At 44.3% G+C, this 25,955-nt stretch overlaps 2 protein-coding genes across 3 annotated transcripts; one reads left to right on the plus strand and one right to left on the minus strand.

Annotated features, from left to right (window-relative positions):
* LOC144727262 (breast cancer metastasis-suppressor 1-like protein) lies at positions 1–13,441 on the minus strand. 2 transcript variants are annotated; one of them, XM_078605963.1, is made up of 9 exons: positions 13,182–13,441; positions 9,474–9,617; positions 7,423–7,513; positions 6,716–6,843; positions 5,313–5,392; positions 4,838–4,934; positions 4,252–4,344; positions 2,355–2,419; positions 1–1,429 (listed from the first exon to the last, which is right to left on the minus strand). In XM_078605963.1, exons 1-9 carry the CDS (start codon positions 13,387–13,389, stop codon positions 1,364–1,366), a joined length of 972 nt encoding a protein of 323 aa, XP_078462089.1. In that variant the 5' UTR covers positions 13,390–13,441; the 3' UTR covers positions 1–1,363. The 2 variants fall into 2 exon arrangements, with proteins under 2 accessions (XP_078462089.1, XP_078462090.1); XM_078605964.1 differs by lacking the exon at positions 13,182–13,441 and having other exon boundaries at positions 9,474–9,727.
* On the plus strand, positions 12,514–24,019 carry PRDX5 (peroxiredoxin 5). The gene is made up of 6 exons (XM_078605965.1): positions 12,514–12,753; positions 16,795–16,929; positions 18,535–18,666; positions 20,767–20,805; positions 21,877–21,941; positions 22,622–24,019. Exons 1-6 carry the CDS (start codon positions 12,664–12,666, stop codon positions 22,725–22,727), a joined length of 567 nt encoding a protein of 188 aa, XP_078462091.1. The 5' UTR covers positions 12,514–12,663; the 3' UTR covers positions 22,728–24,019.
* The last annotated feature ends 1,936 nt before the right edge of the window (positions 24,020–25,955 follow it).

Consider the following 25,955-nt stretch of genomic DNA (forward strand, 5'->3'; position numbering starts at 1 on the left):
ATAAAAGTTTATTGCAATTGTTTGCTTTTTACCCACAGTAACAATCCAATTGCGGTATCGGCATTGTTACGAGACGATATTGCCATGTTTAATTCATAGAATGGCCCTGAAAAATGTTCAAGAACTACTTCTTATCCGCACGAGAGGCACACCTTTTAAATGATTTGCAACGAGTGCTCATCGCATGCCAAGTAAAATGAAATGTCCGACTCTAAGGAGAGGGAATTCATCCAATTTAAACGAACGCTCAAATGTAATGTCACGGGGGTTTTTTTGGCATGCTGTCATTCGTGACCGGCTGAGATAATCAATCGGCCACACTTCGGATCATAATCGTCGGTCAGGTTTGAACGCAAAATCTCAACGATGCACCAAAAAAATGTAACTGCAACACAAATGCTCACAATGGCTGCATATATATATCTCAATATAATCCAATCAGGTGATTCCTAAACAAAGCTGACTTAGCAGTGAAAATAAATTCTCAACATTACTTCGATAGTTGAAAAAAAAACACTTCTTTTTTTTAAAACTGCATTGCATAAAAATGTTTATACTACACGTGAATGAATATACCAATGTCAAAATGGCTATTTACACACGCAAAACACTGCACATCCATACATGAATCACAAAATCAATAATGTAAGCATAATTTCCTACCAAATTCAAAGTAGTTATTTATGCCATTAAGTTTCACGTGTTGACCTCAATTGGTTTCAGGTGAAAAAGTTCTACTGCAACCTCAGCCTTACTTGACATTAGTTTACTAAACCTACTGGTGTGTTGGTCCTTACCAAAATTTACAAGGGCATAATGCAATGGATTAATTTCCTTTTCCTGAAATGTCTTTAAAGGGCTTCAAAATGTTGGGAAATGCACAACTCAGCACCATTTTCAACACTTACGAACATAGCAACTACATTGAATGAACGCGTAAAAATATTGACCCGTGTGCTGCAGGCAAAAGAAATACAACCGTACTTACAGCTCACTAATAAAACAGATTCTCATACAGGGAAAGTCTCCCGTGGGAAAACAAGTGAGCAACCGCACCCTCCAACATGTGCAGTGCACAGCTCTTGTGAATGAACAGCACATGGCACAAAATGCACAGCATATCGCCATTAATAGAACCCGCATGCCTATACAATGGGTTATGATCAGTGAGAGGAGTGGGGGGGGGGAGCCCTCCTAATACAGCACATGCCAAACACTTAGTTTTTCTGGCAGGCACACAAATCAACGCGATTGTTTCGCCCCCCACCCCCATGTCAAAAACACACACTCAACGTAATATAGCATCCCAGCATGCCCAGTAATCGGGGAAGGAACATCCTTTCTTGAAGTCCTTCAAAGTTGCTCAGTCTTGGTTCCACCTGTTCTCTTGACCAATGCCCCTCCAGTGCGGGTAGTGGTTGTTGTAGCACTGTCAACACAAATTCAAATCCAACGCGTCGTGTAAATGACGAGAAAACCCATCGCCAACAACCGTGAAACAATCATACGGCCACGCGTTCAGCTCTGCCGAGCAAGTGGCTTGGGCAAGGCCTAGAGCATTGGACATGCAATGTGGAGGTCATGCATGGCATGATGCGAGTCGTGCCTTCCTGCTGTTTGTGAGCAGCACACCTTGTGTGTGTTGTTACATCTGTCAATGCAAATGTGTAACAAGCAACTGAAGATCAGTGATTATTTGTGGGGAGAGAAACAGGTTATACAAATATGTCAGGTCTTGCACAAAAAACTATACACTTCTGTTCATGTTCGACATATGCAGCTTATATTCTCTTGACAATACACTGGGTTGAGGGGGGCTTTGGTTGCGTATAGCTACAAGGTAAGAGACATTTGTTATTTACGTCTCCCAGCGAGGGGTAGGAGAGAGCAGCAGCGGCACTCGGGATGGGTGCCGACAGATTGGTTGATTTATACTTCTTAAAAGTAGATTCTAAATTACAATTCTTCGAATGATTGTCTTAACAGCAAGATATTCTGTCATCAAATGTGGACCTATCACGGTCGATTGACAGAGACACAGTGCCTGCCATTACGCAAGATTTTTTTTCAAAATTGTAGGCCATTTACACGCAATCAGTGTATTACAAAACAAGTAAAACAATGGTTTACTATTGTAGATAGACGTCCAATTTACAAACAACGTACTCTGCAACTTCCTTGCAGAAATTACTGTCATTGATTTGAATCACTGCCAGACATCAGAGCCGGTCACAGTGACAACCAGTTCTCACGTGATACCACCCCGCCAGCTGGTATCTTAGAAGATCAATGCACTCGGGAGTGAGCTATACTACTCCTGTGAACAATATTTATGAAAATGCAATACGGCTTGCCTTTTTGATTGCAGTCCAGTCTTCCAGTATATCCACCTCCTTCAGCATGTAGACAATGTACGGGCGTGCAAAGTGATTAAGGGGAAACAAAAACATTTGCTGTGGCGCTGGCCTTGAGAAAATAATCTTGTAACGACTCTGTGCTCGGACCGACTACCATTATCAGTCATGTATATTATGACATGCCTTCGAATAGGATTACAACTCAATAAAACCTAACAACCCTCACGACGAGATACTACTTAATTGTACATGAAACCCACGCTCGTCGACCGCAGTGGCTTTATATAAGAAAATAAAATGTTGACGTTTCAGGCAATGTACCTGCTTCGTTGCACATGAACCGAGGCCAAATAGATAGAGTTAATAATGACTAGAGACTGCTCTTAACTCCATGGGGCCTGATTAGTATGACATTTTTGTTAATTTTCTATGACCAGTTTTTAAATGGGCATATATTTAGACTAATTGTAGTTATGCAAAACAAATGGTTATGAATTATTGTAATACGTGACCTCTACTTTCAGTTGCATTTAGAAACTATGAATGTAAATTGTAAGACTGGTAGCACAATAGTGAATTGCTGGCTAACACTGGTCCATTGTCTTTAAATAAAATTCATTAAAATGCATTTTTCACCTTGAAACTGAAAGTAGTGGCATTTTACTTTGCATTGAAATGATTAAATCTGTTAAGTAAATCTAGTCAACTATGATGGCCGTTAATTTTTGCCGCAATTTAGTCTACATATTCTGAATTTTAGCTTCAGTTCTAATTTAGCATAGCGTTCACAAACTGACTAATCTGCCTATTCGTTGATTATATTATTTCAATTAAACTTTGGCCTTTTTATCGAATGGTGCCAATATTAACTTCAACCCTTAAGTGGCCATTTGGAAAGAGCTTCAACAATTTTTATTTCTCACATGCACTTTTGAAAATAATGTCATGATTGCATTATGGGTTTATTCAGCAAAGTGTTAAGTCTACCAGACAGTGCTGTGCTGTGGATCAAAGGCCCTACTTGCAACTAGAATGTTTCAAATTGAAAACCTTGTCAGGGACTGATCATCCATTTTAGGTGAATGAAAGTTAACAGTACTTTTTTATGGAGACTGGCCTCCACTAAAGTAAAGTGGAATTCTCAACACTGGCTCAAGCCTATAAAACAAATGTAGTTCTGTCCCATTATTAGTTTGACCATGGGGACAAATTAGTTGAGTTTTAATAACGTTATAAAAAATATATATTCTACTCCTGATTAACTTCAAACAATAAGTTAATTCATGTTAGTTAACTGTTACCTATAAAGGCAGGGTAATGGCAAGGTTGCATTCCTGCAATCTCCTGCTCAGACTACTACTAGCAAAAGTTCCTACACTAGAGCTCCTCTAAGAGGATAAGAGGCCTACTCTTCCATGGTAGCGCGACATCACTTTACTCCACAATCTTTCGACTAACCGGTGTTCCCATTTCCACCATTGGATGCAGAGGCAACTAAGCTTCTAATCCAAGTTTAGACAACCCTGGACAGACTATGCATATTCCTCAAACAGAGCAACGGTGACTAGTACATGTAACAAAATACTCAACACATTCATGAATAATACTGTGGCCTTACAAGGCAAAGTATAATAGGTGACGTTTTAGGCACTGACCCTTCTTCATAGTACATCAGAGTTGCAGCCTGTACTTTACACCATGGGGACTGATAATATATATTTTTTAATCAACAGTTTTTATATGGGAATATGAAGTTACATATTAGCAGCAAACCTTTCCAAAATCAAAACATATTACTAAATAAACAAATTTTGCACAAAAGTACGTTCGTTAAATGTTGCTGGTAAGTCGTGCATGTGATAAACATGATGCAAACTTTCAACACAAAGGATATTTGCGACAGTCACGGGCTTCTTTCGTTTCGCAGCACCAAAGACATCGGACTTTCGTTTGTTCCACTTGGAGGGCGCGTCGTCACCCCATTGTTCTGCAAACAAAATTAAAATGCGAGGTGAGGTCGTATGTTCTATTACAAAGAGTACATAATCTTCTTGTCGTGCTAATACCACCCCTTGAATATGGACGTGGTAATCACACCTTCATCTATAATTGAATCAGCTGTGATGATGGCTGTATTTTCCCATCAAACAATATATTACTTGATTACATATGGTCCATGATATTTACGTTTAATCACCCATACGGTAGGGTAAAGGCAAGGTTGCAGACATACAATCCCTTGCTCACAAGAATACTCACGAAAGTGCCTCCACTAGAGAGCTCCTCTGAGAGAGTAAGTAGAGATACGTCACTTTACCACACCACACGTAGCCTGCCAATCGATTAACTGGTGTACCCATTTATACTGTTGGATGGATGGAGGTAAACAGAGGGGTGGGGGTTGATCTCATACACTTTTATGAATGGGACCACATCGATGTAAAGTAATGTTTGTGAATTCATGTTAAAGATTTGCAAACCAGATGTGATGTCTGCATTGCATCGATCCTCCTCCAGACGGCGGATTCTTTCTTCAAGATCCCCGCGCAGAGCTTCAAACACAAGTACCTTTTCATTCTGCCAGGAGAGGTTACCGAAAATTAAATATTCGTCTCAATGTGTTCTACAGCGAGCCAAACAACCACGTGACTAAATAAAATAACTTTTGTTTTCTAACAACTAAAGGGTTTTGGACATTTCCGTGACAAACTAAATGGTGATGCCAAAGTAATATTTAATACCTCCACTTTTAATTCAGTGTATGCTATTTTGAAAAGCTTCTGCTGGATGTGTTCTTTTACTTCTAAAACCAGCTCTCAATCCTTCGGTTGCCTTGACAAACAATGAGAAAATAGACCCAAGGACCCCCCCACCCACCCCCCCGAGAGGTTTTAAACAAGCAGATCAGCTTAAAACACACAACACAGCACTGCTGTTACTCAGAGACGCACACACCTGCAGGTTTTGCATGGCTGCCTGCTTCTCACACTCATGCTTGTTTTTTACACCAATGAGGCACAATTCTCTGTAGACGCCTGTGTGAAAAAAGAAAAGAAAAACACTTCAGTGGGTGAAGCATCTTGTACAAATATCTGGTTGAAAAATGTGACTGTAAGAGGTTGGTTTGGCTCAGGCATTACAAGACAAATTAAACAACGAGTATGGACAGCCCAAGCTGTAGCTGGGGGCAAGCGAGTGGGAGCCTTTTCCCATAAACACACATTATTGATTCTAGATTTGAAGCTTTAGTGACTGCAAGGATTCATACTCTTAGTTCTTTCGGTAAAGTCACGTAGGTAAAAAATGAAATTAAAATTTATAAAAATAAAATAATAAAATCACGACGTTTCGGAGGCAACACAAGTCTCCGTCATCAGGTGGGACCGTCACAGCCAGATTTGCTGCATCAGGTGTTGGATGGATGGAGGCACCTGATGACGGAGACTTGTGTTGCCTCCGAAACGTCGTGATTTTATTATTTTATTTTTATTAATTTTAATTTCATTTTTTACCTACGTGACTTTACCGAAAGAACTAAGAGTATACACATTATTGACACGGTGATTGCAATTGACTACAGTACACAAGAAGAAAACATTAACTGTAATAAAACAACCAAGTTTAAAATGTAAAGTTTAAGGCAATACATTGTTTTGATAAACATTGCCTATCAGGTCTGTGGTCTGTTTGTTACTACATTCAGCAATGGTAATATAAAAATAATTGAGCATGTACGACATTATACGCAACGTCAGTTGTCTACACACGTGAGAAAGCAATTTCAGGGCATGGCATTTACCTTAATGCAGCATTTATGTTTATACTGCATACCGTATACACTTATGAACTACCCATTACAATCATGATCAATCAGTGTTAAATATTCCATAAGAAAGTTCGTTGGCTATTCACCACGTGGTCACTCACTGCCACCTGAATCAATACGCAACCTATACAGCCGCTCACAAACGTAATTGCTATGCGTAAAGGTGTCTATTATTTTCTTCCGTAGAGGCAACAATGTATATTCAGCTAACATGGTTTGTTCATGTTACTTTTAGGTGCAAGTTCAATATTTCTAGGTAGACAATGTCCAAGATGCTGGTGGTGATGAAGATGCGGACGGCGATGAAGATGCTGATTGTGATGAAGATGTTGATTGTGATGAAGATGCTGATGAAGATGATTTCATGATGATTGTGATGAAGATGCGGACGGTGATGAAGATGCTGATTGTGATGAAGATGCTGATGATGAAGATGATTTCATGATGATTGTGATGAAGATGCGGACAGTGATGAAGATGCTGATTGTGATGAAGATGCTGATGTTGAAGATGATTTCATGATGATGAATACCTGCCACCTCTGTACGGATCTCCATGTTTCGTCTCAGGGCATTGAGGGGCTCCATGTACTCTGGCCCCCTCTCTGCCGTCACCTCTTCCAGTTTGCTGTCCACCTGGTTGAGGCGCTCACGGTAAAGCCTACAACAAGTCCAAGATACGTTAATATTAGACAAAACCTAAATGGTGTGGGCCCCCAAGTTCCAAACTTCAGTATTTTATAGCTCTCCGACATGTTAACGGGTTGAACCGCAGTGTTATTTGTGTGTCGCTTAATGTGGCTGGCAGCTTCTTCAGGACTGAATTGAGCAGCTCACTTTCTCCCATGATTATTTCGCTCATATCTGCTGGTGGCCAGTCATGGAAATTCTACATTCCTGTGGCAGATGCCAGTCAATAATGGGAGCACGTGACAAAATTCTCCAATGGTTATTATACTTTGCCAATGATGATTGAACCCCTCCAATAAAATGGTTCATACAAACGAGGATAGTTTCAAATGATAACCCTCGAACAGATGGTGGCAAATACCAAAGCCTGTATTTTTCAAAAATATGTATATGTAATGTTGTAGAGAAAACAAAACGGCCTTGTTGCATCACTATAAATTAAGCATTCTCAATGTCAGTGAGCGTAACTTTAGAGTGCACACAAAAATAAAATTAGACCTGTAGTGCACGAGATTATACGAGTCATTCATGAGTATGAGACTACACATACTGGTCTCTGATGTCCATAAATTGTTGCTCCAAATCAGACATCTCGTCCAGACACTCCATCCTTCTCCTTTCACAATCAGTCTCATCAAGCTCTGCACACGGCACACACAAGAATGAACATTAATACATGGAAACGTTAAATATTCGATTTGTTTTCAAAGGAACGTGTTTTACTTAAACAATAAAGTACTAGCTTTTTTGCCCGTCCAAGGACGAGTGTATATTGCAGTAAATCTGAAATGGTCAATTGAAAATGTTTGACTTAAAACTTTCGTGACTGCAGGAATTCATATGCTTGGTTCTTTTGGTAACGTTTGCATCATGTTTAAAAATTGTTCAGCTCATGATTATTAATGAGGGGGGGGGGGTTGCCTCATGTGGAGTGACGTCACCTTCGAATTGTTATTGTGGAGGGGTGCGGCATGTGAAGTGACGTCAGCCCCTCATGGTTATTGTGGAGGGGTGCAGCATGTAGAGTGCGCGACCTTCTTGTGCGTTAGTGTAAATTTCCACGCAGACATGAATATTAATGAAGGGAGAGGGCTCTTTTGCAGTGACGTCACGCACGGATGTAGCACTGTGCTACGTATATATTTATTTTTTACAGTCACTTTCCGTAAAGAAACATCATATTTGAAGCGACTTTGCGTATTTTTTTAAATTCAGCTCGACCTTACTGTGTTGGTTTAAAAATCCACCCACTCATGAATATTAATGAGGGGGGTGGGCCTCATGTGGAGTGACGTCACGCGGGGGGGTGGGCCTCATGTGGAGTGACGTCACGCGCGGGATGGACAGTCATTTCTGGGTGATTATAGTAGGTAATGTTCAGCATTTCGAAAAAAAGTCAACTGCGGACCTATTATATTATTATAAACAATGGCATTTTACTCAAAAGCTAAATTTGGTAGCCTGCACATATTTTGTACGTAACCGTCTGTCCGTCCCTCATTGTTCCAGCTATCTAAACGCTTTTGGAACAGTCTGATATGATTTGATAGTGTTATAGTGTATTCCGCAAATTTTACGCTGTGGGATGTGGAGGCAACGTTATTACACAAATCCGCGCGGTGACATCACCACCACCGTGTAGGTATAACGTTGGCCTTACCCCCAATGGACGTGTGAAAAAGAGCTTTATAGATCATCGGATTTCTGCAGTAAAAATAAATATTCTGATGCACACTTGGCTGTGTCAGGCAATCAGGAATCCAAGCAGGCACCCAGCCAGGAAAATGTTTTTTTTCTCATTTCGAATAGCATGCGCCACTGCCTTGTGTATCTGCATTTGGCGTTATCTGCCTGTGTGTCTGCCCTGGAATTCATTAGTGTTGTCCCGACTCGCCCGGGACTCGTTTGGTGAAGGTCTCTCCATCTCCTCTCACCCTTTATTGTCAATACACTAACGGAGGCCCACTCTCCCACACGCCGTGTCGATCATGGGAGATATTTCACCAGACTCCGCCACGCTGGTCCGTGCGGATTAGTGAAAGAGGGGAACATAGAAGTACAATATAACAATTATTTGGATGCACTGCCCTCTGATGACCACCACGCTGCCCAGTGGCCTGTAACACCTTCCTATGCATTGTGATCACGAATAAAAGCACCACCCAGGGTTTCACCCTATTCAGTTTTCGAAGTCTAACGGGATCGGGCCCATTCCTGGTTGTTTTGGTCAACACGTGTACAGTATACAGTACATTATGGCTTTACTGTAACCTCTCCCTATCGCATGTTGTTGTTATTACCCTGCAACACTTACACAGGGCATTGTGGTGTAATTGCGGGATGTGCATAGACCGCGTGTCCAAGAGTACCTCCACCGCGGAGATGGAGCGATGGATTCAGCTCGCTTACAGTCGGTCGATTTTTTTTTTTTACATCGCGGAACCGCGAGGGATTGGTAAAAGTGCGTGCGGAAGGGCACTGGGTTATCGTCATGTATGTATATAGAACTTGTTTCGCACACCACGCGATAAACGCGTACGAATTCCACCACACCCCGAAGCGAGCATAGGCCGAAGCCTCGACCTCGCCTGGCCACGTTACCCGAGGAGGCGTCATCGTCCTCGGTAGCGGAGAGGCTGCTGCCGGCGTCCGAGCTCTCGTCTCGCTCCAGCGCGAAGCGGCTCATGTATCCCACGGCGCGCTCTTCCCTCTTGCTGCCCACCGTCTTCGAGAGGCTCGGCATGGCTGTAAAATTTTTAATCTATTTAAAAATTAACAATGAACAGCTTTAAATTTTAAAGACGCCGCGTACCTCGCCTGGCTCTATACCCAGCGCGAGAGTGGGGCGGGGGAAGGGGGGCGTGGAGAGCTCCACCAATCACGAGCCGAGCTGAGCGACCACGTGATCGCGCGCAGGCGACCAGAGTGCCATCAGGTCGTAATCGTTGACTCACAGGGCGCGCAGTGACGTAATCACGCATTCCGGGGTTCACCGAGCGTGATGACGTCAATCCGCGAAGCGACTGTGTTGACGTCATGACGTTAGCAGAAGCCGAGGCTTCGGCCAATCACAATCGAGGAAAGCGGAGCGCGAGCCCTATATAGGGCGGGGTTAAATAAGCGCGGGAGAATTCCACCCCCCCTGGTTATTCTGACCAATCAGAAGTCCCCCAATACCAGAGTGCAGTGCAAAAAGTAAATACTTGTACCGTATTCTCCTTATAAGACGCAACACAGGGACTCCTTTACTTACGAACATTCGACTTACGAACTTTTTAGAGATATTAACAAACCTTTCCGTATGTCCAGTTGGCCGTTAAGACCGAGATTCGTAAGTTCAACCACCGCGAAATAAATGACGGTGATGGCATCTACATCTGCAGAACATGAAGAACCAGTGGCATCTACATCTGCAAAAGAGTATTCAACTCTTAAAGCCAGTCCCCGTGGTTAGTGTACATGCTGAACAACATGAAATCAACAGGAGTAAATTTGCACTTACGAACAAATCGACTTACGAACAGACCCCTGGAACATCTAACGCGTTCGTAAGTAGAGGAGTCTTATGTATTCTTTGGTTCTTTCGGTAAAGTCACGTAGAAAAAAGTATATAATAACAAGGAGTCATATGTATTTAAGATGGCATGCCACTCCATGCATCATACGCATTTAAATCACAAGCTGAAGGTCATAGACACATGTATAATTATTAATCACCATTGACTTGAACATGATTCTTAATTGGGATGACAACATCCTGGCAACATTAAACTAAAACCCAGTCAATGATAATATCATACGAGACGGGCAAATCCACAATTTCTCACATCTTTCATTGAATGTCTGTACAGTATTACTATTCTAGCATAAGGATGCATCGAAGAAGATTAGCCGTCGGTACTTCAAAAGCATTCTTTAAACTCTGAACAATTATTGCTACCAATTAAAGCACATGCTCACTTGAAGCTGGAATACTGTTATTAGGAAGTCACTAAAGCTTATTCACTTTTAAATCTAGATTGAAAACTCATTTCTTTAGAATTTATTTTTGTCTTTAGTTTGTTGTCCTTCCCACGGACCTCCGATGAGAATGGTTGGCTAGGTACGGTGCAACTTGAAAGGATCGACGTAAATTGATCAAGGCGTAATTAGAATATATATTGGGGAGGGGACATATATTGGGAGGGAGACACATCTCCCCCCAATATTCAAATATGCTCAAAATGTCCCCCCCAATATATTGCTATAAAATAGATTTCTGTTTATATGATTGCGGTTATGGTTGTACTTTATTAATCCATAATCTCTGCCATTACATACAATGAAACAAGAAAAGGTAAAAAAGAAAAAAACAGAGCAATGTAATAAATACACTATTGGACATTATTGTAAAACATTAAATAAAAAGTCCATCCTATGTGTTAGTGAAATTTTTTTTATATTTTAGGCAGGAAATTAGTTTTCAAATTTATAAAAAAAAAATCGGGGGGGGGGACCCCCAGACCCCCTGGAGGATTTGGTCCCCCCCCCCCAACGTTGACTCCATGGCTACGGCCTTGAAATTGATCATTATCAATCATGCTGACTGATTCACCCGCTGACCGGTGCAGGTCAATCACCTCCTTATCGCTCTCATATCGCTACTAGAATGGTTACTGTTCCTGTGAACTTCGCTCATCGATTCATCTTAGTGTAGCTCTCCTGTGTAAATAAACAACTAACAAAACTGCGAGAGTGCCGTTTGTTGCTGACCGCTTGGCGTTTTGGGCCTTTTGCATGCTCAGCATGATTTTAATAAACCACCACGAACACTGTGCTGCCGTGGTTATAATGGTCAACACACACTGGGCTCGCGATCCAGAGGTCAATGGTAAGATTCGATCTCCGGGGCGAGGCAGTTTAAACAATTGGGGCAAGTTTCTTAAATCCCGACGTCTTTGTCCTACCCAGCAGTATAAATGGGTTTGGTCACCTGTGGTGGGTTAACGTGTGGGTAATCCCATCACTTTCGAGACGATTGGCCAACTAGTGATGAAGGAGTAGGCCGATTATATAATCGAAGACTAGAGGCCCGCGAAATCATTTGGTGTGGCCCTGCCAATGCAACCGCAGGCGGAACTCGAAATTCAATACATCTCGGAGCAAACCTGGAAAAGTAGTTGTGAGTAGCAGCAACATCATCAATACCAGCCAACATCACACGCCTCGCCAAAGAGAAGCAGTTCTAGCCATCGCATCAGGGGTGAGTTGATTAAATGTTTGACCAAATATAACAGGCAAATTTTGATGTTATAAATATCCAAATGGCCCTTGGCAGGAAAAAGGTTCCCCACCCCTGATCTCGATCAAGCTTTCCCAAACTCGAGTCCTCGCGACCCAGCACTGGACATCTTTCCGCGTTTACCACACTTTAACCCACCACATCGTTCATTGACAATCATCAGGCGCGTTCAGCGTGGGACGAGTTAATTTGAAATTAAATATTGTAGGGGGGGTGGGGGGGGGGTGGATGTAAATTGGTGAACGCGGAAATACAGTGGTGGACCGCAACATCTGAAGTTTGGCAAACCCTGCTCTGGATGTTACTTTCTATGGGTATTCTTCCACCAGCAGTGGCGTGAGCGCGCCGTTGCAGGGCTGCACCTCTACCCGACTCCGCCCCGCCTCCACCAGACTCGCCCCGGTTTGCCCTCTGTCCGTGTCGCACTGCAGAGCCGAACCCCTGTAACCAACACTACCACCACACCCACAACACACACCTCGTGGTTTAATTATCCCTGCGGTGGTAGTGATGCGTCTCATCCTCGCTTCCGCGCTGTTACCCCGGATCCAAAGGTCGCTGCTACACACGGGAAGAGCAGCGCTCAGCATGCCCATCAAGGTGAGTGCGCCAGCTTCGTAGATAAAGATTCCTCTGCCCCCCCCACACCACCACCATCATCAATCACCACCACGCGCATTACAGCCTCCAACAACAACAACAACAGCGGGTTGCTGTGTGGGGCCAAGCGCTGTTGACGATTGCCGGTGAAGGTCGGCGTGGCGGGAGGGGTGGGCGAGTGGTTAGCGCCGCGGCCGTCTTTGTTTTTAAACACCGCACCGGGTACTCCTTTGAGGCTGAGTCTATCTAGGTGCGGGGGGCTGTGTGGGATGGGGGGGCGGCTCAGGAACGGTTCGGATATTCATCGCTGACATTGGGAACCGTGAGCGGGATTGGAACTGGGGTGGGCCGGGTTCGTAGTGCAGCGCGCTAACCACCATCATCACCACCATTACCATCACCACCGTCATCATCATCATCATCACCACCTCGTACTGCAGCATCTGTTGTATCGTTGCTGTTGGTAGTTGTTGTGGTCGTGTCGAGTACGCGCTGTGAGCGCGGCCTGTGCCAGCAATGCCCTCTGTAACGACGCCAGTGGAGGAGGGGCTCGTGTGTGAGTGGGGCCCCCATTGTGCCACCATTGCAGTTGGGGGCATTGCGTGACACAAACACACGTGTTGGGGTTAGTTCCATCTATGCAGGAGAAACAACAGCGGATTGATCTTCTTGTTCTTTCGGTAAAGTTACGTAGAATGGAAATAATAAAAATAAAACATAATAAAATAATTCTCACGACGTTTCGGCCACAATGCAAGCAGCCGTCCTCAGGTGAAGAGTAGGTCTGTCTTCTCGACAGACCTATTCTTCTCGACAGACCTATTCTCCACCTGAGGACGGCTGCTTGCGTTGTGGCCGAAACGTCGTGAGAAGAATTTTATTATGTTTTATTATTTTATTATTTCCATTCTACGTGACTTTACCGAAAGAACCAAGAAGATGAACACGTGTTGGGGTTAGTTCCATCTATGCAGGAGAAACAACAGCGGATTGCATTAATAACACTGTGTAGCAAAAACATGTTCTTTGTTCCTGGGTAGTAAGTGTTATTTTCTAATTGCTTATGCCTCAAAAGTATAGAAAATGGCTATTACTCCCCACAAACTTTGCTTTTGTGACCAGGACACAAGCCAAGTTAATAATTCACTCAATAACACTGTAACAAACATTTTTTTTGTGCCTGGGTAGTACGTTATTTCCTAATTGCTTATGCCTCTAAAGTACAGAAATTGGCTATTATTCCCCACAAACTGCTTTTGTGGCGAGTGATGTATGAACCCCACCCTCTCAACCAACCCGAACTAACTAGTGTGGTGAAGTATGGTCAACCCCCTCCCCCATGATCCATCAGGGGTTAACGCCTTCATCCAACAGCGGATTGACAATTGAAATATAATGTACGTACAGGTAGTCGTCTACTTACGATGGAGATGCGTTACGACGACCCCATCGTAAGTCAAAAATATCGTAAGTCGAAGATGGCCTAGCCTACCCAGGAGTCTTAAAGAATGGTGATGATTTAGCAAAACAGAGCAATTTACAGTACCGTAATGTATAAGCTATATACTGTATGTATTTATTAATTAGAATACTGTATTGCACAGTAAAATGAAAGTAAAAAAACAAGGTAAATTCTTAGCCTACCTATATGAACTGCAATTTAATATAAACAATTTTCAGGAAACAATCCCATCTGCTATAAAAAAAAAAACACTTTTAACATGCATTGAGACTGAGGCATCACCACACAAGGCGGAAGATGCGTTCAGTACATCCCGGTAGCGTCCCAACGTACAGCATCGTACCTCGTACGCTGCTGCGTTTTCCTGCCGCGCCAAATTTAAAATATCGTAAGTCGGACCATCGTAACTCGGGGACTATCTGTATGTTATCGTCCATCTTGCAATGTAATGATTTCATTCGTGCTCCTGATATCGTTACTCATTGGAAGCCAACTCGTCCTGTGTGGCGACTGGCCCCCGTCATGGGATTGTGGAATTTCCATCACTGAATCAGGGCCCACCATTCGAGCTTCGTGCTGCAACATTTGTCAATTGAGAATGTAGAAACAGTAAACATTTTTAATGCGTTTCAGTATTGCATCTGCTGAAAAACAGCACACGTGACAAAGGTTCGACAATGGAGCTTTGTATAAGAAAAGGTTTCACCCTTTATGGGAATAAAACCGCTGTTAAGATGTTCAAACGCCAAACAGAACCTTTGGCAATGATTCATGTCTGCATTAACCACACAATTGTGGTGAACATGCAAACAAAAATGTAAACAAAACATGCAGATTTGAGCACTACCCAGTCCGTGTTTGAGCCCGAGGTCACCAACACTTTTAAAATGCACTCCTGTGAATGTGCACTACTTGCAGGCTGATACAACTCCACTTAAATTTAATAGACGTATAAATACATCATGGATTGCCCTCAGGGCAGGGTTAGGGAACGCTTTTCTTACTGTGAACCGAATAGGAATTTTAATTAACTTTGGTGGTCAAACCACACCGGACAAAGATCCCCACTATAGCCTTTCAAAGTGCTGTTAGTCAGCACCTATGAAGGCCACACCAACATACGGACGGACACGGCGCTCGGTCGTTTCTGCTACTGCTCGAGGTCCTTGCAGTGACAGGAGCACGACTACATGTGTGCTAAAATTAAACGTTGTTGGCAGGTCGAACATATTCCCATCTCCTATCCGATTAGTTCAGCTAAGACGCTTGCAGTGACGCATACATATCGATTGTGGGCTGTGTCAAAGTGGTAGGCCTCGTGTGGCCATGGACCATATGAAATGGATTTGCGGACTGGATGCGGTCTGCACGCCATGGGTTTCCCACCACTGCTGCAGATGAAGGGGTTGATGATCAGGAGGAGGATGCAGCGGTGCATAGCATAATACAGTAAGACACAATAAAGGTAGTCCTCTACTTACGATGGAGATGCATTACGACGACCCCATCGTAAGTCGAAAATATCGTAAGTCGAAAATGGCTTAGCCTACCCAGGATTCTTAAAGAATGGTGATAATTTAGCAAAACAGAGCAATTTACAGTACCGTATTGTATAAACTATATACTGTATTTATTAATTATAATACTGTATTGCACAGTAAAATGTAAAGTAAAAAAACAAGGTCAATTCTTAGCCTACCTATATGAACTGCAATTTAATAAGTTTTTTCAAGAAACAATCCTATCTGCTATAAAAACTTGTAACATGCATTGAACGTATCGTATCATGGTAAAATTAAAATGAAATCGCTAAAGCTACGTATTGTACATGCTGTACTCACCAAGATTATGTCCGTTGTCTGCATACTTGAACGATGTTAGGTTGTTGATGGCAATTTTGTCGTATCGCCATCGTTAGATCTAAATATCGTTAAGTCGGACCATCGTAACTCGGGGACTACCTGTACTCAACTCTCCACCCCTGTGCTGGTTAAAACCACCAGCAATTTGCTTCAATGCCTCCTATTGTCCATTGTGTCTGTTTACATGTGCATGGGGTGGTAGTTACCTTAGGACTCTGAAGTTATGGTGGAAATTGAACATTACTATGACGGAGGCCAGTCTTGCTACAAGGCAACCACTTTTGACTTTCATCAAAGTGATACTCTATTTTATCAAACCAAAAAATAAACGGCCTGAGTAAACCAGCATTCGGTCGTTGAGAGCATTGTCTCAGCTCTTGTCCTTAGCCTTGGCTTAGAGGAGCCGGCCTTAACCGACCTTGACACCTGTCTCGAACCAAAAGGCTCCTGGCCTCAACCTCAGCCGTAACTCCGTGAGTCCCAGCATGAAATGTAAGACTCGAGTGAACACACTCCCAGGTCTTTGAACTTGCGCCCATTCAGGTTGCAAGTTGAGTGGTCTGCCACGGTTGGCACCCAGTCACGTGTGCTACTTTCTCACACTCTTATGCACATGACACGCTGTCACTTGTAAATTGCACATAGGCTTTACCAATACCGTTGGGCAAGGTCACCCATGCACTGCTGCTAAGTTCCGCTGTCCCGTTTCTGGTGCAGGTAGGAGAACGACTGCCCAGCGTGGAGCTGCAGGAAGGCCAGCCCGGCAACACGGTCAACGTTGCCAAGCTCTTCTCTGGGAAAAAAGGAATCCTCTTTGCCGTACCCGGGGCTTTCACTCCTGGCTGCTCAAAGGTGGGGGCAGTGGCAGCTGAGTATACAGCAGATGTGCAACATTTTGCCCCGTGCTTTTAATGCGTGCGGGATTGGGCGTCACGGTGGTGAGGATGTTATTAACAACCTCGCCCGGTATATATACAGATGGTCGTGGATTCGATCAAGACCCTGACGCCTGTATACTTGGAGTTTGCGTGTTCTCCCCGTGGTCGCGTGGCTTTTTCTCCGGATCCTCCAGTTTTTCCCTCCGCATCTAAATGCATGTTTCTAAATGTTACACTGGCTAAGCCATGGCACATGGCGCATTGAGAGAGTCGCCTTTTGTTTGTCCATTGAGCCCAGTGTGTGGAGAGGAATTTGAAACCGTGATCGAGGTGCATCGTTCTGTTGACAAAGCTTTCATTTGAGTGGTGGCTCGCCAGCTGTTGCTAAACACAAGTGTATTTAAACTACCATATTACCTTGGTTTAATCATCATCAACACCCTTGCTTATTTCATTCTTTGTTTCTGAGCCACAATTGCAGTAGCACATTGCTTATGTAAGTCATGATAAAATGAAAGCATAAAACATATGTCTTACATTGTCTGTGGGGTGTAAAAGAACACATTAAACATATCTTCAGTTGACCTCTCATGGTTTGGATCCACAGTGTTAAATTTCTACATCATTTGAAACATTGAGTTTATGCATCTGTTATAACTGTAAGTCTGTGTCTGCTATTTATTATCTAACAATGGAAAACTGTTTTATTGAAACCTGTTCATATATCAACTTTCATCGAGGCACCACACAGGTTTTATACCCTTTTCACATTTTTCGTTGCCATTTTTGGCTGCTTTCTGCTCTTGGTAAGATGTCAGACACATTAGCCAACATTCTGTTCTCTTCTAAGGCTTTGTTAATGATTCGCCCTTGTGTGGCCAAACCAAGTTTTGGGTTATAGTGGCTGGTCGTGTGAGGTCGTATCCATGGATACGTTAGTAACCGGCCTGTTGGTCATTGGAGATTTTGCCCGGGTAAGTCCCTCAATGTTGAGTTGGAGGATCCTCATTGCAGGACCTATCTGGAAGTGTGTCGTTTGGCCCTGGAAAAGCAAGGGCCATTGTTGTGCATTGAGTTGTTGCTCCTGGAGGCCAGGAGATCATTGATAGATGTTCGGTCGCCGGGTTCATGGCATTAATCATGATTTCTCACTTAACCCTTTCCCGTTTTGGAGACGACTGCAGATGGGTCCCGGTCACCGCCGTTGTTTTTAAAGACATTGTACTCGCAGGCAAAGAACTGTCGTGACACGACCACACTCTGATAGTTGTTGCCAAACTATGCCATAGACCCCCTCGCACATGGCCTTGTGAGAGCCTCGGTACAGATAAAGTTATTTTTAGTTTTTATTCTGATTCGGCGATGTTTCTTCCAATGACGTACCTGTACGTCGTCAGAACAGAACCGGAAGAAAAACTTATGACGTGCACATACGTGATCGGAACGGGAAAGGGATAACAGAATGGGCCACGTGAAGGCTGTCATCGTCCGCTCCCGTCTTGACGATGACAAGAGTGCAGCACCAATGTAAAGGCAAAGAAAACGACGAGAAATTGCACGTTCCGTTGATGCTCCGCAGACCCACTTGCCGGGCTACATCGCCAAGGCTGAGGAGCTCAAGTCGAAGGGGATTGACGTGATCGCCTGCGTGGCCGTCAATGACGTGTTTGTGATGACCGCGTGGGGCGACGCGCACAACGCAGCCGGAAAGGTACGGTTCAACCATCTGTACTTGGGATGTTCCCGATGTTTGTACTAATATGACATTTTTTGAAAAAAATTGGTCAATTACATTTTGAATGTTCTGGATTTTTTTTGGTGGTTTAGGATCGATCTGAAAATGTGACCCATAAAGAGACGTGATGTCATGTTAATGTCATGTTAATGTCATGTTAATGACATCACCGATGCGCTTTTTATGGGATGCCACTTCCATAAAAGCCACATGTTATGCCATTAACATGACATCACGTGTGATTTTCTGTTTACATTGTCGTCAATATCGCATCAACTAGTGGCTGAAAGCTGAACCCCTGTACATGTACATATATGCATGTACGAATTGTAAAATGCCGATTCCATGTACCGTGAGCTTAATAAGCAATATTAATAGCTGAATTTACGACCTGACATTTACAGGAGTACCAGTTTTACGAGAAGTATGATGATCACCATTTTAATATCTTTGTGTCATGGGGTCTGTTGCATAACGGTATTTATCAAAGATAAAGGTGCAGCCCTGCAATACATTTCTTAGACCACAACTGGCAGAAAGACCTCCACTAGGGGCCTACAGTCTTGTTAGAAGTGGAATACCCACACAACCCCAGCGCATAACCTACCAATAAACTCCTCCCTGGTGTACCCATGTTATACTACTGGATGTACATAGTCGAGGATGGTGGGGGAGGTGATTTAAGAAACTTGCCACGGTCGTTTTAACCGCCGCGCCTGAAGATGAACCGGCCAACTCCTGGATTGCAAGTCCAGCGGGCTTAGCCATTGCACCGCGGCAGCGTTCCAGTGATTGTCATTCTCCCTTGGTTTGTTATCTGAATCGGTGTAAGAGGGAAATGTTCGCTTCGGCGTGTTTCTCGTGCAACAGCCACGGGGTCTCCCGTTGCAAGAGAAGACGAGAGGGTTTCGTGTCGCAAAGGATTCTCGGCCGCGGGCGTGTTTTTGTAATACGTCTATCCATATCAAAGACGGGGAATACAGAGAGAGAGGGGATTGTATCAATGGAATACAAAAATTAAACCAATCTTTTGCAAGGGGAAGGGGGTGGGTAGAAATAATAGGGGCATCGCTTTATTCTTGGATAATTCCGACCAATGAGTTCCTTCCGATGTGTCAGATGTTCAAACGCGGCGGTAATCGCGGAGAAACGAAATGTCATTACGTTCTGAACTTGAGAGGCACTTGTAGTCCAGTGGAGTTGCAGAACGTAGTTACGATGGTGCGTGCACATGTTATTTTCTTGTTTTAAGTGTAATAATATCCTTTGCTTAGGAAGAGCCCCGACGTGCATTTTGTTTGGAGGGCACTCGGGATGGTAGGCCAATTCTTTCATGGGTATTTGAGTGTTTTACCCGTGACGCAAATCGCCCATGCTAAGCAGGGTTGAGCTTTGATGGTATTGGGATGGGAAACGCACCAAGTTTCAAACAGACGTGGTTGGCTACTGCTGGGTCACGTCAGGAGAGGGCAGGGCAGCAAAACTCATTATTGTACTGCACTATGCTCCAACTTGTATGCTGCCTGGCATCACCAACCCGCACTGGCAGGCGAAAGCCTGTACGGTATACGTGTTGTTACGTGCGAGAGGGAAGTTGACGTTACTCTATGAAAACACATGCTCACGATGGAATATAACACTCAAGTGAAAAGAGTATGGGACTTGTTTTCTGTATTGGCATGTGCTGGTCCATCTCATGGTCCTTTTTAAAGTTTGGAGTCTCACAGTAAACAACATTTGTTTAATCCGTCGACTCTTCTTCTTCCAAAGCACTGTGTTACTGACAAAGGCCACTTTTCCCAACCAACATGGTTTCAAGTTCTCCTGATATGATTTCGAGATGTGCCGCTTGTAATTCGGCGCGATGTCCGACATTTTTGCCGCACATGCTGGGAGCACTTGTTCGGGAGCTGGATAAGCTCCCAGAACGCAGAGCGAACCGTCGGACAACGTGCAAAATAACACCGAGAACACATCTGTCTGGGCGATAAACACCACAGCCGCGATAACCTGACGCAGAAAATGTTTAACGTTTACGAAATGTAATGGATATTGTGATGGGTGTTTTTTTTTTAGGTGCAGATGTTGGCCGATCCTACTGGAGCATTCGCAAAGGTACTCGTGTGATTTGTGCTTTCATCCTCTTCTAACTGTGAGGTGACGAGATGCATTGCTTATGAACCTCGTACAAGCTGAGCAAGTACAACAGTAAGTCGGGACAGAGTCACTCCTTGTGCCAATGAGCAGTGTGGCCGAGCCTGTCACTTGTCCATACTGATCCAGTGCTAGAAATGTTTCATTCCCCCATGGCAGGAGGCAGTCTCTCCATTGGATGACCCCTGCTTGACTTCCCGTGAAGTCCTTGCTCAATGTGGTCAACTCCCAGACTGTCAATTCACAACCTTCCAAAATCCAAAGGCGTAAAAAAATGAATAAGGATTTGCGTTTTTTACTGGCGATTTGAGAGCTTCGTTCGTGGGGAAACGAGCCGTCACATTTTGGACACATCGCCCATCTTGATGCACAAACTCCTGCAGCAAATTGCGCTCGCTTCAATTGGCGGTTGACGTTTGAAGTTGACCGACCATCGCCCCCCCCCCGCCCCCCCGTGATCCGTGGATCAAACAAATCACTCGCACTCGACGCCGGTGTATGGCGGCTAGAGCAGTTTATGCGAATGGTGTCGCAAGAGGTCACATGTTTGGCACAACGGTCCTTCGCTGACTATGCAAATGAAATTCATGTTTTTTTTTCTGGCCGCTTCATTGACCCCAACTAAACCGCCTAATATTTAATTTCCTCACCATTGCGGTGCCCTGCTTCGGTCTAGCCAGAGGGGGGGGGGCCCCACGTGGCAGCTGTCCCTGTGTGCAGTACAAGGTGAATGCAGTAACAGTCTGCAATTGGGCATTGGTCTCCCCGTAGTGAGCGATGGGAACGTAGAAGGGGGCGCCACAGTGGCGATGTTAACTACCTCGCCTGGTATGCCGGAGGTCGTGGATTCGATACCGACCCGGAGTCCGAGTCCGCTTTGCAACAGACTTAAAACTGTCGTGTTATTCCATTGAGCTTGCACTGTGTGTAATCAACGCGGCGGTGCGTTCGTGATGGACTGGACTTTTAAGGGTGCGCGAAAAATGTTCGGACTTAAACGCTTGCTTGACTGCCGCTGTGTTTTTTTTGCAGGCTGTGGACTTGGTGATTGACAAGGAGCCACTCATCTCGATCCTGGGAAACAAACGCTCGCAGAGGTATTGCGGAGTTTGCCTCCTATTGCCACAGCGTGCTCGCCTCAATAGAAGTGGACAGCGGCTACATTCGTCCCAGACTCCACTTCCGCTTCAGTAACGTTAACATGAACTGCTACGCCTTTGTTATTCTTGAGCATTGGGCATGATCCCCTCTGCTTGTATAATGTGGTCCTCACACAATGGCGGTGGGGGGGGGTGGAAGCGGGAGGGTGGGGAACGATATATGTATGAACTTCTCTCGCACCGTACATAGCCAACCGTTCGAATTGGTGGTGCGGAGGGAAAGGACAACAACCTAAACACAGAAAGCAGTTCCAAAGAAATTAGTTTTCAATCTAGATATAAAAAGTGCATATCATGAAGAAGAGCGTTCCAGACGGCCGCGGAAGCGCATCTGAAAGCGTGTGATGCGGTGACCGTCTTTGTTCAATGGCCAGCCAAAAGCCGTTGCTGCGAGGATGACCGGAGTTCGTGTGACGGTTTATGCTCCTTGACGAGATCAACGATGCATCGTAGTTCATTTGTGGCAGGCACTTCGTGTGTAATGACTGCGACCTTACAATGCATTCGCTCGGCAATGGTGAAGAGCGCTTCCGCAGAACTACTTCGAGCGGCGGGAATGCCACCGAGCGCGACGTTGACCGCCTGGGTGCTCGTTGCGCGTGCGACTGGCCCCGCAGGTACTCCATGCTCGTTGAGGACGGCGTCGTCAAGCAGCTCAACGTGGAGCCAGACGGAACGGGTCTCACCTGCAGCCTAGCCGAGGGCATACTTTCCCGCATGTAGGCCGACCGATGCTGTCATCCCCGGCGCCCTGGAGCCAGCCCATCGCCTCCATACAGGAGGGGTTCCAAGGTTCTGTTCTCAATGTGTGAGCACTTGCTTTTGCCCGTTTTGTTATCCCGATTTACTCGACGATAGGATTCTGCTTGCTGTTGATGTTGTCTGTAAGCAGCTGCCGTGCACGCTCAGGTGTACCGAGAATGCACTTGCCTTGGAAATTAAGACATAGAGTAAAACCTTGTATTGCGAGCATAATTCGTTCCAGAAACGTGCTTGTAATCCAAAGCACTCGTATATCAAAGTGAATTTCCCCATAAGAAATCATGGAAACTCAGACGATTCGTTCCACAACCCAAAAATATGCATGTTAAAATGATTAATACAAAATACCTTTTTATATTATTATTATTTAAATTTAATATAAAGTAATAAAATGTATTAATTACATTTAATCGTGGCTGGTGTGAGGGAAACGAGAGAGAGGAGAGGAGGAGGGGGTCATTGTTGCAATAAAGTTACTAAAGAACAGTCACTACACTTGGATACAAAATAAAAAAATGCTTTACGCACACACACACACACGTGGTCACAACACTACAGTGAGCAGTATACGCTCGCACGGATGTTGACCTATATGAGTGAGACACGCCGACTGAGACCGAGCATGGGAGACGATTACCCACAATCCCGCAGCGAGAGAGAGAGAGAAGAACCATCGGCTCAGTTGTGATCACGTGACGCTCTGCAGACAAAGCGTATACTGTACGTACTACTCGTATTGCAAGACCTCGCTCGTTTGTCAAGTTAAAATGTATCAAAAAAGTTTGCTCGTCTTGCAAAACACTCGCAGACCAAGTTACTCGCAATCCAAGGTTTTTACTATAATTGGGTACATTTGACATTGGTGCCATTCTCGTAGTGTTCAAGGCTACCGTCACCAATCCATTGTGAAATGTTACTGATACGGATAGTGTTGAAACACTTGTTTAAGGTTTCAAAGACAGGGTATCAGTTGGATAAATTAATAAAATTTAAACATTTGCTCATGAATGCTGCAAGAATTAACTAAACAACAACGCGATGTACAACGGTAAATGTGCATATCCTCCATGCAATACGCACAAGTGTTGCGTATGAACTAGCTGTATTAGGTCAATATCAAGGTAAAATATCAAGGTAAAATGTATGCAATGCTTAAGAGGGTGATTTTATAAATGAATTGTGCTGTCTGGTCTTGTATCGCATTAAGTCAAAACGGGATGCTTGAAATGCACTTGAATAAAATGAAATGCTCACTTGGTTTGTGCCTGCATTCTTGCGTGCACATGCATCGGTGAGTTGTACCACTTGCATTGGATCGTAAACTATCGATTTTCTCTTGCTTAACAACCGGCAGTGTAGCACCTGGAGACGAGGGTTGGTGGATCGCGCAAATCTCGTGCAACTTCCTTTCCGCGAGCGTTAAGGTCGCCATACCCTGGCTCGCCAGGAAGTGGCGGTACAGCAAGTGTATTAATCTCCAATTGGTTTCCATCTGCACGGGGATGGGGTGTTTCCCACACCCCCACTTCCCAACATCGCACGTGTGTGGGTTTTCTCCCCGGTAATCTGGTTTACTCCCACATGTATATTAAACACGTGTTCGTGCAGTTGACCCAACATCCTAATTCAGGCCCACAAGAGCTTGGGACACATTTTTGGCTCCGGGTTCTGATCGTCGACTTCCTGAAGCTAAGGAAAACTGCACACGTGACAGATTTGTAACTTAAAAATGTGTAAGCAGCCGAGGTCGCCTGGCCCGATAGCAGGAGCTGCTGCCGCCGACTTGCATGTATGGTTGGGAGGGTGCTGGCGTTACTGCACGGGAGTGGTGACATGTCGGGAGTCCTTCCAGCAGCGGATTGAAAGAAAGTGCTGTGAAACATCGTAATAGTTATTACCATTTTGAGAATACCGGTGATCAAATGCCCATCGATTTGAGATGTTGTTATGCAACCGCTGCTAACAGATACAGATGCAGGCAGTGAGACTGTCAAGGCGAACTGGAAGTATAGTCGGAGGAATGATTAATTTTCCTGTAGCATTGACACGTTTAACAGGTGAAGGTTACAAAGAAACACTGCAATGCATTTCAAGTGTTCCATTTTAACAATGACAATCGCATTTCGGTAGTGTAGAAGAACATGTTTGTCGAATCTCCTGTCTGGCACTCCCATGCGAGTATTGTATGCAGAGCAAGTCCATTAAAACGCATTGTGTTTACGTCCCTATTATGGATCCATTGTGCCCTTTGAAACATCGCTGGCATTCCTGTCGGCAAGAACGTTGTAATGGGATCAGGGTTCAGCTGAACTTAACCTTGTGCAAGGTGGCTATATTGTTAGCCCCACGCATAAATACGGCTTCTGTAAAGAGCACGTGCATTGCTATGGTAATGTAGAGTCGCCGTCTTTCGCCAAACACATGTTAACCTTGATATAAAAATGATGACTCGTAAATGCCGCGGATTTAATACGACGTTAAAAACAATAATCTACACCCCCTTCGTCAATCCACTGCTGCAGGACGGTCCCTCAAGTGCCGTGTCATTCCTGGGTGTTTGATCATACTTCACACCGGTGAAGGGTAGTATGTTGAACTTCTTTTGCACCGTACGTAGCCAACCGTGCTAATTGGAGGTGTGGATCAAGGGCAACGAACTTAAACACAACAAAGCAGTTCTGAAAAAATTAATTTTCAATCTAATATTTAAGAGTGCATCGCTCCAGCGGCTTCCTAATATCGGAAGGAAGAGCGTTCCAGACGGGCGCAGAAGCACATCTGCTGTAAGCACGCGATGTAGGGACAGAGCGGAGTTTTGGGCAGTTGGGGGACAATGGATATGACTCGAGAGGAGGTACGGAATAGAAGCTCATGGAGGGATACAATGTGTGTGTCTCTCTGTGTCTCTGTGTTGTCTCTCTCTGCTTGTGTGTCTGTGTTTTGTCTCAAATTTAGTTCTACCTGATCACGACTGCTTGTGTTGCAATCGGAACGTATTCTATTATTTAATTTGTTTTCTTTCTACGTGACTACCGAAAGAACCAAAGAGTAATTCCTGCAGTCATGAAAGCTTCAAATCAAGTTTGCAATAATTTAACTTTTGGCTTAATATAATAAAAAAAAATCTAGCATTGGTGGTGGTTGTGGTGGTGATTCTTACACGTGCAAATACGTGGAGAAGAGATGGAC

The sequence above is a fragment of the Lampetra planeri genome, chromosome 25 (genome assembly GCF_965212315.1).
Source record: "Lampetra planeri chromosome 25, kcLamPlan1.2.h2, whole genome shotgun sequence".
Taxonomy (NCBI): Eukaryota; Metazoa; Chordata; class Hyperoartia; order Petromyzontiformes; family Petromyzontidae; genus Lampetra; species Lampetra planeri.

Bases quoted from the DNA above. Each gene is read 5' to 3' on its own strand.
- PRDX5 (XM_078605965.1), top strand. From the start codon at position 12,664: ATGCGTCTCATCCTCGCTTCCGCGCTGTTACCCCGGATCCAAAGGTCG. The intron at 18,667-20,766 runs GTACGGTTCAAC...TTTTTTTTTTAG, and splicing joins CGCACAACGCAGCCGGAAAG to GTGCAGATGTTGGCCGATCC. The intron at 20,806-21,876 runs GTACTCGTGTGA...TTTTTTTTGCAG, and splicing joins CTACTGGAGCATTCGCAAAG to GCTGTGGACTTGGTGATTGA.
- LOC144727262 (XM_078605963.1), bottom strand. From the start codon at position 13,389: ATGGAACTAACCCCAACACGTGTGTTTGTGTCACGCAATGCCCCCAAC. The intron at 7,514-9,473 runs GTAACGTGGCCA...TGCCGTGTGCAG, and splicing joins GGACGATGACGCCTCCTCGG to AGCTTGATGAGACTGATTGT. The intron at 6,844-7,422 runs GTATGTGTAGTC...GACTTGTTGTAG, and splicing joins TTTATGGACATCAGAGACCA to GCTTTACCGTGAGCGCCTCA.